The following is a 20,332-nucleotide window of genomic DNA, read 5'->3' as shown; positions in this document are numbered from 1 at the left end:
CTTGATGTTTGGGGAAATAAGATTAAGGAATCAAAAAAATTGCAAATGGTTTAATAACAGGGTACATTAATTACAGATAGCATGTCACAAGTCATGACAATGTGTGGAAGTGGAGTATCATACCTTCATGGTACGAGAGGAAGTCTGGAAACTGGGTCGTTCTGTTGTTCTCTAATTTCTTCTCTGATTTATAGTGATGTAAGGATAAAGGTTTGAGTGGTAATAAATGCTGAGACTTCATGGCAAGGATCTGTTCACAGAGAATAACTTTGTTACAAATGTTTAGAAGCACTTCACCACACTGATATTAAAATGTTAAGTAGCGATCATTCCTATTTTATTTGTGATTTTTATTTCTTCCTTTTTTCTCAGAGGGTAAATGGTACAAATAATGTGGCATTTCCATAAGCAAGTATTAACTGAACATCCACCCTGTCCCAGCTTTGTAGTTCAATCTAAAATCTTGAGGGGATGTGCCCACAAGGTATCTGTGCTCTCACAGAGCTACTGTTTACAGTAAAGTGAGACGGGGTGCAGGTGTTTTAGAGGAGAAGACCTGGTGAGTGAGCAGATCTACGAGCATCTATCCTCACTACAAAATGTAGAGTCATATAGAAGCAATTACAGATAATATCCATGTGATTACGTCAGACCAGGTCATCAGGAAGGATTTTTTTGGAGGAACATGTGCACTGAGAGCTGACTTACAAGGAGGAGCCAAGCCATGGGACATGTGAAGCAAAGGGAGCAGCTGTGGCAGAGTCCCAGAGCAGTGCCCCTGTTTTTGAAAGAGAAGGCATTGAGAACGTGGTGTGGTGGATGAGAATTGCGTATCAGAATATGTGTGTGATATGCAAGAAAAGAGAAAGTGAGAATGAAGCACCCATGTTTTGTAAAACTTCAAAAAGTGATTTTAATTAGATAAAGAATGCTTTTGATGAATAACATCTAAACATCTAGTTTCACTGAATAAAATTTATCCATTGATGTAGTAGAGGAAATAGAATGTTTCCGTGTTCTTTATGAGAAAAGAGAATTTTGATAGTATTCACATAGGATTATAATCCACAAGTGAATTTGTTAGAATGTCATGAAATATCTGTGAATCAATTATTGTGTAGTTATGAATTAAGCAGGAAAAACAAGACTCAGAAAACAGAATTCAGCAACATTCTTAAACGAGATAGGTTGAATTTTAATGTTTTTTCTTTTGTTGAAAAAACAAACTTTCTTTATCCAATGTGCTGAAATGACAAAAAAAATTATGATCTTAACCTAGAATTTAAAAAGTAATATAAATTAATGCCAGAATTCTACTTAATGCTGTACATATATTAATACCAAATTTGATGATCAGAAAGATAAACCTATCTAACTTAGTTTTACTTAGAAATTAATCCCACTTTGCCTTTTTTTTTCTAAACTGCATTCAATTTGAAGAGTCTAAATAGAAACAGAATTGTTATGTGATCTAGCAATAAACTATAGAACATCTTTCTAGAAGACATGAATTTATTATGTCAAAGTGATTCCTGTTCAACCAAGTTTATTATAGCGCTGTTCACAGTGGCCAAGATATTGAAGAAATCAAGAAATGGATGAAACCACGGTAACCATGATCATGATGGTGGCTGGATAAAAAAGTGTGATATTCATCCGCATTGGAATATCATTCACACATCAAGTTTTGCCACTTGCAGTAAAATGAATGGAACCAGGTGACATCTTGTTAAATAAGACAGTCACAAAAAGATGGATATTACATGATTTTTCTCACAGCTCGGGGACTTAACAGATGAAGCAGAACAACAACTAAACCAAATCTGAACATAGGATGTGATTTATAAAGGTTGATAATAAGATTCAGCCCCCAAATGGCTGCATCAGGCAGAAGTGGGCCGGTGTCAAGCCAGGAGCCAGGATCTTCTTTCATATTTCCCTCTTGGGTGCAGAAGTGCAAGCATTTGAATGTCTTCCTCTACTTTCCAAGGTGCATTGCAAGGGAGCTGGATTTTAAGTAGGAAAACTGGAATTCAAATTAACTCCTAAATGGATGCTGGTATTACAGGCAATGGCTTTACCTGTTTTATCTCAGTGCTAATCCTTAATCTTTTTTAACTTTTAAAATTTTATACAAAGGAAACAAATTTTACATATTTCAGATACATAATTGTAAGAGCATAATGGCACTTTTCATTCTCCCTTCTTTTGTTTTTCTTTTCACTTTTACAATGACATGTTTTCAATTATTTTATAATCACAAGCTTTCTCCTCTACTAAAGAATGCTATTAGGTATGTAGTAAGTGGAAATACCACTGTTACTTAAGACTTCAGACAAGGACCATAAACAATAATCAATCTTAAAATGTCAGTATTGTCAAATACGTTGCATTTGTTTATGTGCTGTGTATTAGTTGCCACAAATCAGGGAAAATGGATGACACCTGTTTTTTTGGTATTAGCTTATTTTAATAAACCATGTTTATTATTCTCTATGTTTATTTATTCTCCTGGTATATTCTCAAATAATTATTAAATTTAAATTTTATGAATAATGTTAAACAAAATGTAAAGAAGTGAACATGCTTGTGCTGTATATAGTTCTTTGTAGCTTATGGGAACCTAAGTTACAGGACATGTATTAACTGTAAGAAGGTTCTCTACAGATTTGTCTCTCGAGAGATGTTTTTACATCTCAATGTATACAACTGGGAACCGTGGCAAAGCAGGTGGGGATGATGGGATTGCAAGCACACAGACACTGGCTTGCTTCCCTTGGGAGAAATCTTCCTTTTGAAGGACAAGAATCTAGATTTAACCCTAGAGAAATGGGTTGACATGAGGGAAAATCTATTCCCCTTTTGTTAGAAGAGGAAGTAGGCCCCTTAATAAAAGCTGCAGGGTTCATGAGTCAAGGAACAACTCCAGAAACAACTTCAGGAAATGCCATCTGGCTCCCTCATGTTCTCCTGGAAGGATAGAAGCAAGGCCTACAGGAGGAACAATCTTCTTTGACCCAGAAGCTTCACTGCTGCTTTCAGGATAATGTTTAAGAATATTGATATGATAGCGTATCTTGCAATAATAGATATTCTATGATATTCTAAAGGGTTCAGGACATGCTCCTTTTTAAATATATTTATTTATTTTTTATTGCAAAGTCAGATATACAGAGAGGAAGATCTTGCATCTGATGATTCACTCCCCAAGTGAGTGCAAAGGCTGGAGCTATGCTGATCTGAAGCCAGGAGCAGGGAATCTCCCCTGGGTCTTCCAAGCAGGTGCAGGATCCCAAGGCTTTGGACCATTCTTGATTGCTTTCCCAGATCACAAGCAGGGAGCTGGATGGAATGTGGGACTGTCGGGATTAGAACCAGTGCCCATATGGGATCCCAGGGCATTCAAGGCGAGCACTTTAGTAGCTAGACCACCGCACCAGACTCCAGGCCATGTTCTAAAAAGAAAAACAGGCTTTAACCTCACTTTAATGGATAGAAATTTAAATTACTATCCTTAATTGCATATAGGTGCTTTCTACACAAATGTGACAAGACCAGATACAAACTGGGAGAAAAGTTTTGGAAACCTCACAGTCAATGAAGAATGATTTAGAATGTAAATGAAATATATCAAAACTCTCAAAACTTCACAAATCTGAAAGTACCAAAATCCTATTAAAATGGGCAGAAGTTTTCAAGAGATAACTTATTGAGGAGGATATTCTTTGGAAAATATCATCGGGCCCGGTGCGATGGCGCAGTGGTTAAGGTCCTCGCCTTGCACACCCGGGATACCATATGGACGCCGGTTCTAATCCCGGCGACCCCGCTTCCCATCCAGCTCCCTGCCTGTGGCCTGGGAAAGCAGTCGAGGACGGCCCAAGGCTTTGGGACCCTGCACCCACGTGGGAGACCCGGAAGAGGCTCCTGGCTTTGGATCGGCGTAGCATCGGCCGTTGTGCTCACTTGGGGAGTGAATCATCGGATGGAAGATCTTCCTCTCTGTCTCTCCTCTCTGTATATCCGCCTTTCCAATAAAAATAAAAAATAAATCTTTTAAAAAAAGAAAATATCATCAAAATATATGGATAATGAAGAATGTTTAAACTAGACCAGTTTTTAGGTAAATAAAAAATCAATTGGAATTAGAGACTATCTGAATGGCTACAATGAAACACAGTGAACACACTAAATGATGACACGGGTGTGGAGAACCTGGATCATCCATACATTCCTTGAGATGTCAAATGATATCAGAGCAACTGTGGAGGAATAATGACATTATAAAAATTACAATATTAAAATTCAACAACATTAATATTTTCTGTTCTCGGGAAGATACTGTTAAGAGAGTGAAAAGTAAATGCACAGATTACGAGACTGCATTTATACAGATTACAGTGCCAAGGCTCAGCACTTACATATTCAAGATTGAATGAGGATGGTTTTGTGGAACTGGTACTGTCACACATTGCTGGCAGGAGTGGGAGATGCTAGTTCCTTTGACAGAATTTCCTTTGTAGAATCTGGACAGGAACCATGGCATAGTGGGGTCAAGCTGCTGCCTAGAATATCTGTATTCTGCATCAAGGTGCTTCTTCAAGCTTAAACTAGTACAGTTTTTTTTTTAATTTTTATTTTTCATGCAGAGTTCCATAGGTTCAGGAATTTCCCTTTCCACCTCCCCATTTTCCTCTCCCTACCTCCACCATCACCCTCTTAATGTTATTGCAAAAGAATAGTCCTTCAGCAACAGCCACACGTCCATAATTATGCTATGCAAGTGCATCATGTCATTGCAGGTAGACAGTGGTAGACCCAGTATCCTATTGTCAAGATATATTTGACACTTTCATTGGGAGTCCACCTTTTATTTAGGAGTAGAGATGCGTTTCTGTTCTGCATCTTCACTTCTCAGTATGCTAAACTGATCTAATGTGTGATCCACCTATGCCACTTCTGACACATAACCAAAGAAAATTAGATCTGCATGCAAAAAAGTGAACCGTAATCCTATATTTACAGCAGCACAATCTTCAATAGTGAAGAAGTGGAAGCAACTCAAGCCCATCCAAAGAGGACTGGATGAAGAATCTGTGGTACATTTACTCACTCCCTGGAGATAAAATTGTGGCTGTGACATCATATATTTTCCCTGAACTGTGATAACTAATACATGGAGTACAAAAATGCAGCTCACAGATGTGACAGTTATGTTCTGGGATTTGACTATTATGTACAGCCTTTGTTTACACTCTGGAGGATCACTAGAATTTGTGTGTGTGTGTTCTTTGTTATTATTTTCTACTAGCCATACTTTCATATCTTTATGAAGTGTTAAAACTATAATCATGACATGAAATGAAACGATCATTGCATGGTTTCTGAATGGGACAGCAGGCTTGAATTCTCAAGCCGTGGTTTCACTCTGGACCAGCCCTAGTTATGAGCTTTTGAAGAATTAATCAGATAAAGGGAGATCTCTCTACCTCCTTTTATTTGCTTCTGTCTTGCTTTTTCTCAATTGGCTAAATAAATGTGCAAATATAAATAAATAAAATGAAGTTGCTACACAGTAAATGTCAGTAAAGTGAAAATAGGAGAACATGAGGAAATATTTTAAAACAATATATTTGATGAAGAATTCTTGCCTCATATACCTAGAAAACTCTTAAATTCAATGACATGGTTTTAAAAGTTATAATTTAATTAAAAAATACGTAAGGGGCTAGATAGATAGATATTCCCTGTTAGAAGACATAGGTATGTATGAGAAGGTGTTAGATGTGACTCTGAAGTTGGGATTTATCACGAACAATTAATAACAATCCTGATTTGATATGGAGTTGAAAAAACCCTGACATTTCACTGGCCTTGAAATGTGACTGTGTATAATGTTTTTTAATAAAAAATTCTTAGGAATAGAGAAAATACTTAAGGGAATAATGGAAGTAGAGAAGCAAGGCCTTCCCTATGAAAGGGGAGCATAAAGGATTCTGTGATGATGAAATGCTGTTTTTGTTTTTAGCTGAACTAGTTATTGTAAGTTATGACTTTCATTAAATTAGCAACAGTAACCTGTATAAAGCTGATAGTTTTTTTTTTCCTTGAAAAATTCTTTCAATATAAAACCTAGGTTATTTTTAGCAGGTTAGCTTAGTTTAATATTATTGTGCTAATTAAACATCCTTTCATGTTAAATATGTATTTTTTCTGTATGTGCATGATATAATGTAATATACATTTTAAGTTACTTATAAGGCAAGTACATAGGCATGGGCATGTTATTTTGTGATGGAGTTAGTAACAGAATGATTTTTAGCATTTTTAAAAGCTTAGAATTTCTCTACTTTTATTCTGAATCTGCTTGTACGTTAACTGGTTTTATTGAAAGTAAAATAGTGTCTTTAATCCTAAGATTAGAACCTAGAATAAGATTCTTACCATGTGAATTGATATTATAAACTTCTAGGAAATGTTTTCTGATTTCACACACAAGTAAGAGATCTTAGTATCTGTCAACTCCGGCTACACACATTTTAATGAATCATTGCTGAATACCAAGGAATATCACTCACACAGGATCCATTTAAACATTTTCCTGAAGAATTTTTGGCTCCCTAGTAATTTTGAGGGTTTTGAAAATAGTGACTGGGATGTATTTAGCAATGGCTGGGTTGGAAGCTATTTTAGTAATGAAATTTAAAAAGCATGATGATTTGCATTTTATTTTTCCCCCTCTTCATTGACTAATTCCCAGACTTTATTTTTTAAATAATACAAATAAATTAGCTAACGAGTTGGAGGGAGAAACAGTGAGAGAGAGAGAGAGAGAGAAAGAGAGAGAGAGAAAGAAAGAGAAACTTCCATGCGTTGGATCACTTTCTAAATGTCTTCATTGTCCAAGGAACTAAAACCAGGAGTCAGAACTTAATCCAGGTCCCCTATATATACGTCAAGAGTACAATCACTGAGCACAATTCACTGCTGCCTCCCAGGTCCCTTATTAACAGCCACCTGGAATCAGCAGTTAGAGCCTGGAGTGCCATCTTGGTACCCTAATCTTGGTCTTCCAGCCAAAGCCTGACTATCAGGCCCCAAACCACCTTAATCCCGTGACTGCAATACTCTGGAAATCACTCCTGCAAATGTTCACCACACTCTAACCTTTTCCTTTACTCAGTTATATACCAACTGTACGTTTCTACTTGGATGTCCAATTGGCACCTCAAACCCACAAGGTTCCAAGCTGAATGTATAATTTTAACCAGTCTTTTAATTTAAAAAATTGTCCTACTTGTATTATTTAAACATATCAGTGGGAATCTTAGGTTTTTCTGTTTTTTACCTCAATTATGTATCGTTGTTTCCTAGAACTGCTTACTGTAGCAGTGTTAACTCAAAGAATTTTGTTGAAAATTACTTACAGGTTGATGAACTATAAATATACTTGCTTCCTGAGGCTCATTTCTTTTCGTTCTTATCATACACATTTTCCTGCATCTGTATTTTGAATTTTTCAATTTTGTGTCAATAAACAAATATGTATATCAAGCGGTTACCTGATGGTTTTCTGAAGTGAACAGATCTTTGATGTTTGCTGTCAGAAACTTCCTATGCTGATCCAATCTGCCTTTGCTCTGAGTTGATGCTCTTGTAGAGCTTTGGGGAGAGACTGTGAGACTTGATGGGGAGCTTATGAAGTTAGAGAGAAGTGTGAAGGTCAGGCATGAGAGCAATAAGATCCTTTCTTTCTGCTCATGACCTGTACTTGGAAATTCATGATGATAACCTCTAAGAGTTCACATAACCTGCTTGTGTTGTATCCCATACTACATTCAGGTCTACAAATAAAATATAGAGACTATGTAAGTCTTTGCTTAAGGAACAAGGCTTCATAGCAAGATCAAGTCAAGATTACAAGACGAATGGAGAAGTTACCATTCATTCATTCTTTTTAAAATGGACTACTTGATACATGATCCAGGTACAGTTCCTAGCAGCTGTACCAGATATTTTCCTGAGTAGCTGTGGAAATGACATTGAAGAGAATGAATAATAACTCTGCTTTTTGAGTTTAAATGGTTGTGGGACCAGAATGTGTGGTTATGTGTTATGGGAAGAAAATTAGATAAACTCATAGTTTCATAAATGAAGATTTGGGGTGGATTAATGAAAGGTCATGTTGCTTTTTTCCCCTTGAGGATATAGTCCAATGCAAAATGTATGTACAGTGGAATTGAACCCCACAAAAATCAATGCCATTATGATGCATTTGACAGTAAAGACAATCTGGGTAAATGATGTTAACTGCAAAACTTGATCTCCGGGGAAACACTGGAGAAACATAGGTGTTTTCATTTTTAATTAGATCCCTTGAATTTCCTAAGAGGTAGTAATTTCTGAGCGTATTAGCAAGGGATTTTCTTGGCACTGGCAAATGCTATTTAACCCCACTTGTGTTGGTGAGGGCACCTTACACAGAGCCTCTGTGAGAAAGCATGGTCTGACTCTGCCATCGTTGTGATCTGCCATCCTCTGTCCAAAGCTTGCATGGTAAAAGGGAAATCTCTTTTTGGGCCCACTCAACTGTAAAATTCATCAAAGCCAGTCACCCTGTGAGAAGAGGTGGAGAGAATAAACAATGTTCTCCTGATGCAGACAGGTAAGGGTTAATTGTACCTGCATTGGTAATTTTCTTCTATACCTCATGTGATTCTGACAAGGAGTTACTGGACTGCCTCAACACCTTTCATCTTAGGCAAGCATGGATCTTGAAGTGGGAAGACATGGACTGGAGATAATCTGAAGTCAAAAGTTGTCAGAGAGTTCGTGAATTGCCTTCCCTTGGAAATTTTCTAAGTTTTCTTAACCATTCTCTTTAAAAGTCTCTCAGTTTGATAAAACGCAGAAAAATGAAAGTAAGCAAAATTCATTAAAGTCGTTTGGTGGGGAAATTTGAGTTCCTGAATTTTGATGTTTCTATATTTTTCCCTTTGACAACTACATTTGAGGGAAGAATGGCCTCAGAAAATGACTCTTCTGTGACTGAGTTTGTCCTGCTGGGATTGACACAACAGCCAGAGCTGCAGCTGCCCCTCTTCTTCCTGTTCTTAGGCATCTATGTCATGACTGTGGTGGGGAACCTGGGCTTGATTGTTCTCATTGTTCTGAACTCTCACCTGCACACTCCCATGTACTACTTTCTCTTCAACCTTTCCTCCATTGATCTCTGCTACTCCTGTGTCATAACACCCAGAATGCTGATCAGCTTTTTGAAAGAGAATATCATCCCCTATGCTGAGTGCATGATTCAGCTCTTTTTCTTTGCTTTCTTTGTAATTGATGAGTGTTGCATCTTGACATCAATGGCATATGACCGTTATGTGGCCATCTGCAAGCCCCTGCTGTACAACGTCACCATGTCTCCTCAGATCTGCCTTGTGTTGACAGTGTGGGTATATGCAATGGGGTTTGCTGGTGCCATGGCCCACACTGGAAGCATGCTGAGACTCACTTTCTGTGATGGCAACGTCATCAACCATTTTGTGTGTGATGTAGCTCCGCTGCTCCAGCTTTCCTGCACAAGCACCTACGTCAATGAGCTGGTGGTTTTCATTGTGGTGGGCATCAACGTGACGGTGCCCAGTGTCACTCTGCTTGTTTCATATGGACAGATCCTCTTCAGCATCCTCCACATCCATTCTACCCACGGCCGATCCAAAGCCTTCAGTACCTGCAGTTCCCACATAACTGCTGTGTGTCTTTTCTTCGGGTCTGCATCATTCATGTACCTTAAGCCCTCTCCTGCTGGCTCTCTACCTCAAGACAATGTAGCCACTATTTTTTATACCATTGTGGGTCCAATGCTGAATCCTTTCATCTACAGTTTGAGGAACAAAGATGTCCATTCTGCACTGAGTAAAACTTTGAAGAAAAACATCCTCTCCTAAGTAAAATTTTATTCATTATGGATGCCAATCTCCATTAATGTCATGTGATACTTAAATTTAGAGGAACATATTTTTTAAAATCTAAGCATAGAAATCTGTAGTATTTAAATAGTAGGGAAATTTCTTAGGTACATAAATCCCCTCACAAATGAAATAGCATAAGGAACTGGAGTATCGGGTTTCATCCTTTCAGAGAAAAAATGGAGAACAGCTTATTCTGTTGTTTTTCAGCTCTTTATTAAAGCCTATAATGTTTTAAGGATAAAAAGCTGATACTAACTTATAGGACCCTAGGGTCCCAGTGTGGCTTTTTGGGACATCCATTTTTTTTAAAAATTCTATAGCAAATGATTAACAATCATTGATATTACATTGTTTTAAATTTTCCGCAAATAGGTGAAGAATGAATGATCTAGTGGTGATTAAGTCAGAATGGTTTTTGCTTTCAGAGGCTGATTGTATATAATAAGGAGCAGATGGTGTGCAGGTATCCAGGACATTTGAGTGATTTTTACATATACATGAACCTTGAAAGGGTAATGCAGGGTCTAGTTTTGAAGTTCTGTCTATATTAATTTTTCCTAACCTTGGATATGTGTTAAGGATTCCATAGGGGATGTCAATAAAGCTGCCCTGCCCTCCACAAGAGATTTTTTTTTCCTTCATGGCTAACATTGCAGAGATGTCATGTAGATTCAATAAAAGGAAACATGTTACAAAAATACAATATAATTTTAGTGATTGAGCCTCATATTCCAGTCATTCTAAGATGTACTTTTCTTCTCATATAAACTGTCAAATATCAACATGAATCTTTAGCCAGTGACATCTCTCCATATTTGTCTTTCTATGGACAGTTTTGCTGAAGTTGTTCTTCTTTGTGCATGGTATTTTTAAGATTTATTGTGTTTGAAAGATTGGCAGGGAGAGAGAAAGAAAGAAAGAGAGAGAGAGAGAGAGAGAGAGACAGAGAGAGAGAGAGCAAGAGAACAGAGAGAGTGTGATAATGGGCTCTTCTATCTGCTTGTTCATTCCCCACATGGCCAGGATGATTGGGGCTAGGCCAGAACAAAGCCAGGAGGCTGTAACTCCATCTCTTTCTCACAGGTGGGTGTCAGGGTCTCAGGTGTTCCAGACTTTTCCCACTGCTTTCTTAGGCATATACTAGTTCATCTTCAAATAAATTCAATCAGGTTGAAGCCAGGTTTCTTTTGTTTGCTTGTTTGTTTTTGTTAAGATATATTTATTTTGAAGCCAACATTCTTGACTTCCATTAAGGTCTCTCAAGTTGGTAAGGAGCCCAAATGCTAAAACTACCTTCTGCTGCTTTCTCAGCCACCTTAGTAGGGAGTAGTATTGGGAGCCAGTACTCGTGCGCATTGGGGAGGCGGTGTTGAAGGCAGTGGCTTAACCTGCTACATCACAACGCCATCATTTATACCACATTAAAAAATAAAAAATATATTCATCCACCAGGAAATTTAAGTTTCTTCTATAGTTCGTTGTTAAGTGAGTAGTGATGAACATGAGCATACTACATATTGCTTCTTCTTCATTTTTTTTTTGGTGGGGTGGGTACATGCTCAGAAATGAGAATGCTTTTCAAATGATATCTATATTTTACAGTTTTGGGTGAAACTTTGTACTATTACACCTAATGGACGTACTGATTTACAATTGTGCCAATTGTGTAGGTGCGTTTTTTTCCCTCCTTGTTAATACTTTTGTCTGACAGCAGTCATCTTATTTACCGGAGTTATATCACCATGTGGTTTTGATTTGCACATTTCTGATCATTGCAATGAAAATTGATCATAATAAGAAAGCATCATTTATGTTTAAGCTCTAACTCAAATGGTATGGAGGGTGCACCTAAGACAGACTCTTGGGCAGGTGTTGTGGCGTACTGATGGAAGCACTGCTTGAGATATCTGCATCTTATCCTGGAGTGGATGGCATTGACTCCAATTCAACTGCCTGCTAATGCAACTGGGAAGGAGCAGCTTACAGGTTGAGTACTTATGCGAGAAACAGTGATGGCATTCCTGGTTCCTGGTTCCTGGTTTCAGCTCAGCCTATCTATAGCTATTGTGAGTTTTGGGGAATGAACCTGAACCGGTGGAAGCAAGATTGCTTTCTCTCTGTGTCTCCCTCATTCTCATAACACTCTCTCCATCTTTTTAATCAAACAAATACATAAACTTTTATCTAAAAAAGAAGCTGTTAAGGATGAGTTTTTGAGATACCTGCCTGTTTCTTTTTTCTAGTTAGGATCTTGTACCAGAATTTATCAGAGAATTCCTCTGGCATGTGAAACTTTAGATAATCCCTTGGCATCAGGACAGTTGCCTATCAGTAAATATCGCGACAAAACAGGTGGCACCTGCTTCACTGAGTTGCATTGCCCTGTAACCTTTGTTCAAAGCAGCTTGAATGTACTCCTCTTCATTGTTAAAGGTTGCTCTCATCCGGAATTCCTTAAATGTCCCTATGAATTTCATAGCAAGCCAGTCTCGACTTACAACCTTTCTACTATTCCCAAATAAAATATTTTGTTCTTGAGGACCTGTCTTCCTGAGTATATGATTGTATTTTATTTTTATAATTTTTCTCTGGATTTAAAATACAGATTACTCACAATTAACTCCAACTATTTTTCTCAGGGAGGTATGTTAGATATTTTTCCAACAATCAATTTTCTAACATCAGCTAGGTATCTTTCCAATGCAAATCCATTCTGACACTGCTTACCCGCAGATAGTATCAGACCTTTGAGGTTGAAGGGTAAGTTACACAAAACTGACCCAACCTCAGACATAGTTGCTAACTGTGCCTCTGATGGACTGGCTGTGCAACATTTTTCCACATTCCCTTCTTGTGTTTCCCCAATTGCTGGGGTGGCTCACAGAACCCTGGAAAGCCCATTGGTTAGTATTGTGTTTTGTTTTATAGGACACAACTCAGGAAAATCAGATGGGAGCAAATACGTATAGCAAGGTTTGGAAGGGTCCCTGATGCAGGAATTTCTTTCCTGTGGAGTTAGGATGTGCTATTTAGCAACCAGGTATGTCTGTGTTCACCAGCCCAGAAACTCTCTGAACTTCATTATTTTATACAATATAAATACATCCTTAAGTAGGCACCAATAGTTTAGTCATTGACTATTTATAAAGGACTCATTCTTCAATAGCTTCCGACTCTCTCTAGAGAGAAGGGACCTTGGCTAGTCCTGATAGTTAGAATCACATGGTTTGTTTCCCTGGCAACCAGTTTCCTTCTGGTGGGTAAACAGAAACCTGCGTCCATCTATAATCTCAACAGCTTAAGAAGGGACAGATTTTCTTGCCAAGTACTAAAGAGTAAATGCTTGTTTTTCATTAAATTACAACACACGATAATGAAAGACTTTATAGACTGCCTGTGAGTCATTTTTATGTCTTTGGTGACTTGTCTATTTGGCTTCCTTAAATATTTTGAAAGTCAATTTTTTATTTTAAGTGCCAAGTTTGAAAGTTCCATATGCAATGGATATTAAACCTCCATTAGATGTAAGGCTTGAAAATATTTTATGTGCTATATGTTGACTTTTAATTTTGTTGATTGCTCACTGTGAAGAGAGAGAGAAAGTGTGAGCTCATCCACTGGGTCAGTCCCAATATGCCTGTGAAAAGCTGAAGCTGAACTAGGCTGAAACTGGGAGACTGAAAGTCAATTGGGCTTTCCCACTTGGCTGATGGAGACCCATCCACTTGAGCCACCATATGCTGCCTGCCAGGGCAAACACTAGTGGGAAGCTGAAATCAGCAGAAAAACCTGGTCTTGGATTCTGGAATTCTGACATGAAACACATGTTTCCCAACAGAGTTTTAAAATATGCTAGATGCACCATGGAAAATTCTTGGTAGGACATCATCTTTGCTTTTTTCTTTTTTTTTTTTTTTAGCCTGTGTTTTTTGTCCAAGAAAGGATTGTCAATAAACCATTTTAAAAAGGTTTCCTTTTCTCTTCTGCACCTTCCCCTCATTCCTTATATCTTCCCATCCCACCCAAGACCTATATGTGTCTGCAATCCAACCATATATATAGCAAAAATTTAAAAATAAAGAAGTTCAAATTTAAAATGTTTGCATTATTTCTAATTTGAATCATCTGAGCTAATCTTTGTAAATGGTGTCATCTGGATAAAAGTTCATTCTCTTCTATGCCAGTATCCAGTTTTCCCTGACATTCTTCTTTTTAGAACATATTATCTTTGCCAGATTTTGCATCATTGCCACCCTGTTGAAGAACAGTTAACTGGAGTGTACTTCTGGATTGCTGTCTCTTCATTTTCACTAGGCTATGGTGATTTTTATGGCAATACTATAATGTTTCAATTATGGCAGTTTCACAATGTGTTTTCAAATAAGTTAATTTGATGTTTTCAACTTTGTTTCCTTGCTCAAAATTGCTTTTGCTATTCAGAGTATTTTGGGTTTCACGTATATTTTACATAGTTTTTCTGTTCATATAAAAAATGCTACTTAGATTTAATGCACATTTTGTTTAATTCATAAATTTTTTAATAGAAAAGGGTATTTTATATTTATTCTTCAATACATAAATATGAAATATATTTCCATTCATACATCTCTGAAGTCTGCTTTACTGTTTTTGATTAATGTTTTCTTTTTTCCCAGTGAAACATTTTTTAAAGTAACTTTTTTCCCTGATGCGATTTACATGGAAAGGGGAACATCCCTTCCTTCTCTTTCCCTCCTACCTCTCTGCATCTCCGTCTTATTTATCCCCAAAATATTACAACGGCATAATCATTTACTTGGTGGGTTTCTAATTTTCATGTATAAGTCTTCTTACTTGTAAAATTTTCATTGTAAGTAACAAGACTTGCACAATGAAAAATTTCCCCAATTACCTGATTGATTCTAAAGCTACGTCTAAGCTGGGTTGTTTTCTTACTTTATTTTTGAATATCTCAGTGGTAGTGTTTAAAAACGGAACTAGCATTTATGCTGATTTGGCATCCTGTATTTTTCACAAGTTATTTTATTAGTTGTATCATTATGTATACATATGCTCATGTCATCTATAAAGAGAGTTTCAGTTCTTCTTCCCTTATTTGGATATTAAAAATTTTATCAGCTTCCTACCTGCCTGGAATTTCCAATAATTTGTTGAATATAAGTAATCAGATTGAGTGTCTTTGCTTTTTTCCTGACCTTAGAGAAAACCTTTCAGTTTTTTGGAGTCAATTGTAATGTTAGATGTGGATTGGTCATAAGTCATCACTATGGAGATACCTTCCTTCTGCATTAGTTTGTTGAGTTCTAGTCACTAAAGAATGTTTGGTCAAATAGTTTTCCTGCACCTGCTGAGATGATCATATGATCATATCATCCCTCATCCTCTTGAATGAAGGATATCACGCTACTGATTTGCTTATGTTTGAACTTTGTTGCACCTCAGGAATAGAGTCTATTGATAATGGTGAATGATGCTTGCATTTTTAAAAAGATATATTCATTTTTATTGGAAAGGCAGATTTACAGAAAGAAGGAAAGACAGAGAGAAAGGTCTTCTGTCTGCTGGTTGACATGCTAAGTCGCCCCAATTGCCAGAGCTTTGCTGATTCCAAGCCAGGAGCTTCTTCTGGGTCTACTATGTGGATGTAGAGTCCCAAAGCTGTGGATCATTCTCTACTGCTTTCCCAGGTCACAAGCAGGCGGCTGGCTGTGAAAAGGAGCACTGGGACATGGACCGAAGCCCATGTATCCAAGTGTATGCAGGGCGAGGATTAGCCACTGAGCCAGGCCCCCATGAGGCTTTTTAATATGTTCTTGAGGTCAGTTCCTGATATTTTGCTAATATTTTTTTCATATTTTTTCTTAAGCATTGGATTATTATCTTCATGTATTCTTTTCTGACTTTAGTATCAGCGTAATAATGGCCTCACAAAATGAGTTTGGAATTTTTCCTTCATCTGCAGTGTTTTAGAAGAGTTTGAGGATTGACATTATTCTTTAAATATTTGCTGGAATTCATCATTAGGGGAGACATCTTATTACTTATTTGAGCTTCTTACCCATTATTTGTTCATATTTTCTATTTCTTCATGACCCAATCTTAGCATGCTGCATGCTTCTAAAAATTTATTCCTTTAGATAATTCAATTTATTGATGTCTAGTTTCTTGTGACAACAGCATCTCCTGTAATATACTCTATTTCATTTTCTTAAGAACCCTTTTTTTCTTAGTAGGCCTAGAGAAAAGATTGTCATTTTTTTTCATTATTATTTTTTTTATTGATCAGCTTTATTGTTCTAGATTGTCATCTTAAACATCAGCAGTAGCTCTATGGATCTGGTTGATTGTTCCTGAAATCTTTTTTTCTGCTTTCATCTTTATTGTCCTTCATCCTATTAGCTCCTGTGTGTCTACAGTCCTCATCCCAGGAGGTCAGCATAGGATCTGAGGTATCTGCACTAAGCCTGACCTTGTGATTCACTGAGATGGGCCAGATGCTGGTGCCACAGTTACACCTGGTGTACACATCATTTCCCCTCCTTTGGGGTACCTCTCACCTTCCAGGTTGTCTGGGATTGCAGGAAAGGTGAAATGGAGAACCCTAAACCACCAATGCAACATTTCTGCCCTTGCCTGATTTTTCTGCTCCGCTGGTTGCTGTTACCTAGATTCCTCAGATCTTGTGAAGGTGATTTTATATGTGACTCATTCTTGAAACTGAAGTTTCCATTACAGGACAATCACCAGAAGCTCATATGCTGCTATTTTGCTAATACTCGCTTTACATTATTCTTTCTCCTGCTTGTGCTTACACAGTTACAGAAAATATCATTTAATACAAACAAAAATAAAATTAAGACTATCATAAAAACTGAGAAACAACAGATTCAAAAGGATTCATTGCTAGCCAACTTTGAGTGAAAGAAGTGCTACAGGAAGCCTTTCAAACACAAAGCACTCTGCCTGTGACGGAGTTCCCTGTTCCCACGTTTGACAAAGCAGCAGAGCATGGCCCGAGTCGTGGGGACCTTGACACCAGGGACAGTAATCTGGATGAATTTCAAGCTCGGTTGCTAGTCGGATCCAGCTCTAACCACTGCAGCCATTTATACAGTGAGCCAACACATGGAAGCTTCTCTCTTTTCTCTTTCTTTCTCTTTCTTTCTGTCTCTGCCTTTTCCTCTGTTACTGCTTTCCAAAAAATTAAAACAATTCATGAAAAAAGGGACACAGAAAACAATAATAGATGGAAATTTGAACCTAACACAAAGAAAAAATGGTACCAGAAATAGTAACTGGAAATAGTACCTAAAATGGTAACAAGAAGGCTAAATATTAAGCTATGTTTTACTATTTAATCTCTTTAAAAATAATAACTTATTCACTTTAAAAACTTACAACCATACACTGCAGAATTTGTAACAAATGAGGAACTGTGTTTTAAAACAAATATACTAATGACTTGCAACGATAAGATACAACGCCAATTCAGAAAACTAAAGAGCTTTGAACATTTTGTATTTTATCTTATAATTTAAGTTTAATTCTGATGCCAAAATGAATGAAAAAATTCGCAATGCATGAAGTCAAAAAACTGATACACCTTCAGTATATAAAACACCAGTTTTTGTATATCAAATTGAACAACATACTAAAGAATAACACACGATACAAATGTGGATTTATTCAATACATACATGTTGATTTAGCATTGAAAATCAAACATTATAACTTACACTATTAACAGACTTACCTTATCTAATTATCTAATAGTCTAAGCAAATGAGGAAAAGGCATTGGGAGATGTTCAGCATCAATTCTGATGAAAAAACTCAACAACTTAGGAATAAAATGAAACATTTTTAACTTGTTAAAGGATATATGAGCATCTGTTAGCTAATGGCATCTTCAATCACAAAAGCCTACTTACTAATGAGAAAAAGACAGAGATGGAAAGCATTATGCTGGAAATTTTGGGGCACCCTTTGTAAAATGTAGTTTGTCCCAATGTTTTTATAAATTGTTAAGCTATTGAATGTATGTGTGTGTATACATAATGGAAGATCTAATTTAAGGATCGATATTCAAAGATTGAGGAATCTGTACCTCAAAGAGAACTGTTGGTTAAAGAATTATAAAACACTTGACCCCAAAGTTTGCATATTTCTGCAACATTACTTAGAAAATCTAATCTTTCTTTAGCATAGGTTCTCTGCAGTCTGTATTCTTCTGACTTCAATGTTTTCAGAAATTTAGCATAATCTACATGCCAGGATTTATTAAAGTGGACAATAAATGTAAACCCACTGTAAATCAAAAACCATAAGCTACAAGACATCTTAAACCTTTTTCTAAGTTAAGTTCTGTTACTGCCAGTGATGAGAGAGCACAATTATATCTTTTACAAAGCTTGGCATGGTTTACATGGCCTCAGGTGGCAAACCTTAGAAACATTCATTTTAATGAGTTATTCTGTTTAGAGTAATTTACTGGTGTAAAGAAGCTTGGCATGTTGAAATCCTACATGCATTCTAATTGTACATATGACACTTTTTATAACAGTGTAAGGCAGGGTATTGGTTAGTGCCATTGTGGAGACCCATAGTAGACCAGAGAGATGGAGAATCTGTACTACAGATAGAGAGAGCAAGGTTGAAATGAAATCCTCTCTTTTCTTAAAGGCAGACAATTGACAAGGTGAAGGAATGACGCAGAACAAAACTTGAGCTGTTATAGAGCCATCTGTCATACTAAAATTGCCTCTCTGTATTTTTACCTGTCCTTAAGTCTGCTCTGATAGGAGTGATGAATTTTCCTGCATGAGTTTTAGCCATGATGCATTTATAACATTTCCCTAGAGGCACTAGAACTGAAGCATAGATGAATGTTGTATCTTTACTGTGTTGAATTCTCCCTTCTTTTTCTCTGCATTTTTCATTTCCATTAGTGATCAATTCAAACAGTGCATTTAAAAAGGACAAAACACTGTGCAAGAGTTATGTAACCTTTTATCAAAGAACATTCTCTTTATCACAGACCTTTCATTATCTGTTATATTTGTATAGTTTAAATGTGTAGCTTTTTGAGGCCAGGTTTTAGTAGAAATTGAGTTCCATTGTCATTTGCTTAGCCATATAAAACTTATGTTACTCCTTCCTTAGTCTTCAATACAGCACTTGTGTAATGCAAATAAAAATAAAAATATTCTTGTAATACTTTTCTTGGGAAGATTTATATAGACAAAGCACCCAACAGAGTGCCTTGCATCTGTACATAGAAATGAATACTCTTCTCATTCTGTCAGTGTTTCAGTTGTACCCATTTACTCTGATTCTTCCCAAAGCCACACATATGCTGTGTTGCTACTCATGTTGAACAATGGCTTTTTTCTTCTATGTTTAAGATGTTATAATAGTTTATTAACAGGTAATTTTACTCACTGTCTCATTTATTTCTTCTTCGCTAATATATGACTTAATATTTTAAAATGACTTCTGATGGTAAGAAATAAAAAAAAATTAAATGCCCTATTCCTAATATTTAGTTTGGCATTCTAAGTTCTATTAATGTCACATAGTTTAGGCTCATTTCTCATTTTCTGAACATAAACACAATTGCTCCAACTTCCAAGGGAAAATGATTTTCCAAAATCTTGAATTGCCTGTTGTCATCTTGAAGTTATTTTTTATTTTTGAAATTACCCTAAATATTTGTCTAAATAAAATACCAAAATCTTGCTATTGATTCAGAGACAATTTGAACCTTAGCCTGTGCAGTAAGCTCTCAGATTTTCACAGCATGATTTGAAATTCATACTATATCCCCTAATCAGAATGGCATGAGTTATATGTGACTTTGAGGAAAAAAATAAGATAATGAATGATATGAAAAAAGAGATAATTGTACTTTCTAAGTACATTTGAGTTACTTTCTACTCAGTAATTATATCATAGTTTCATAAATGGGGTTTATGCCCTAAAGTGAGTTGTTAACCTATGTAAACAGGCTTCTATATTGCATTTTTCTTTTTTAGATATCTATAATGTGGGTTTTATATTCAATGAGGATATAATATTAAAATAATCAGCTATAAAATAATGAGAATAGTAAATTTTCACATACCTCAGACACAGAGTTTATATTTTGGCTACTCTAGACATTACCTAATTCAGTCATTTCATTCCGTAGATGAAGGCTTGTTACAGAGACATTGAGGCAGGTCATTTGACCAAACAGGGGTGGAATTTTGTGGTTAAGCTGAAACTTTTATCATCCTGGTTTTGACTGCTTTTTCTACTCATTCACAGATATAATGTTTGCTTTTCTTGCACTCACAGTGAGACTTACAGAACAGG

The 20,332-nt window shown here is 36.6% G+C and overlaps 1 protein-coding gene across 1 annotated transcript; it reads left to right on the top strand.

The window, feature by feature from the left end:
- Positions 1-9,020: 9,020 nt before the first annotated feature.
- On the top strand, positions 9,021-9,953 carry LOC121154240 (olfactory receptor 145-like). The gene has a single exon (XM_040977193.1). It carries the CDS (start codon positions 9,021-9,023, stop codon positions 9,951-9,953), a length of 933 nt encoding a protein of 310 aa, XP_040833127.1.
- The last annotated feature ends 10,379 nt before the right edge of the window (positions 9,954-20,332 follow it).

This window comes from Ochotona curzoniae, unplaced genomic scaffold, assembly GCF_017591425.1.
Source record: "Ochotona curzoniae isolate NIBS_2020 unplaced genomic scaffold, NIBS_Ocur_1.0 contig_2723, whole genome shotgun sequence".
Classification (NCBI taxonomy): domain Eukaryota; kingdom Metazoa; phylum Chordata; class Mammalia; order Lagomorpha; family Ochotonidae; genus Ochotona; species Ochotona curzoniae.
The sequence above is the reverse complement of the archived record's forward strand: the minus strand, read 5'-3'. Positions and strand labels throughout refer to the sequence as shown.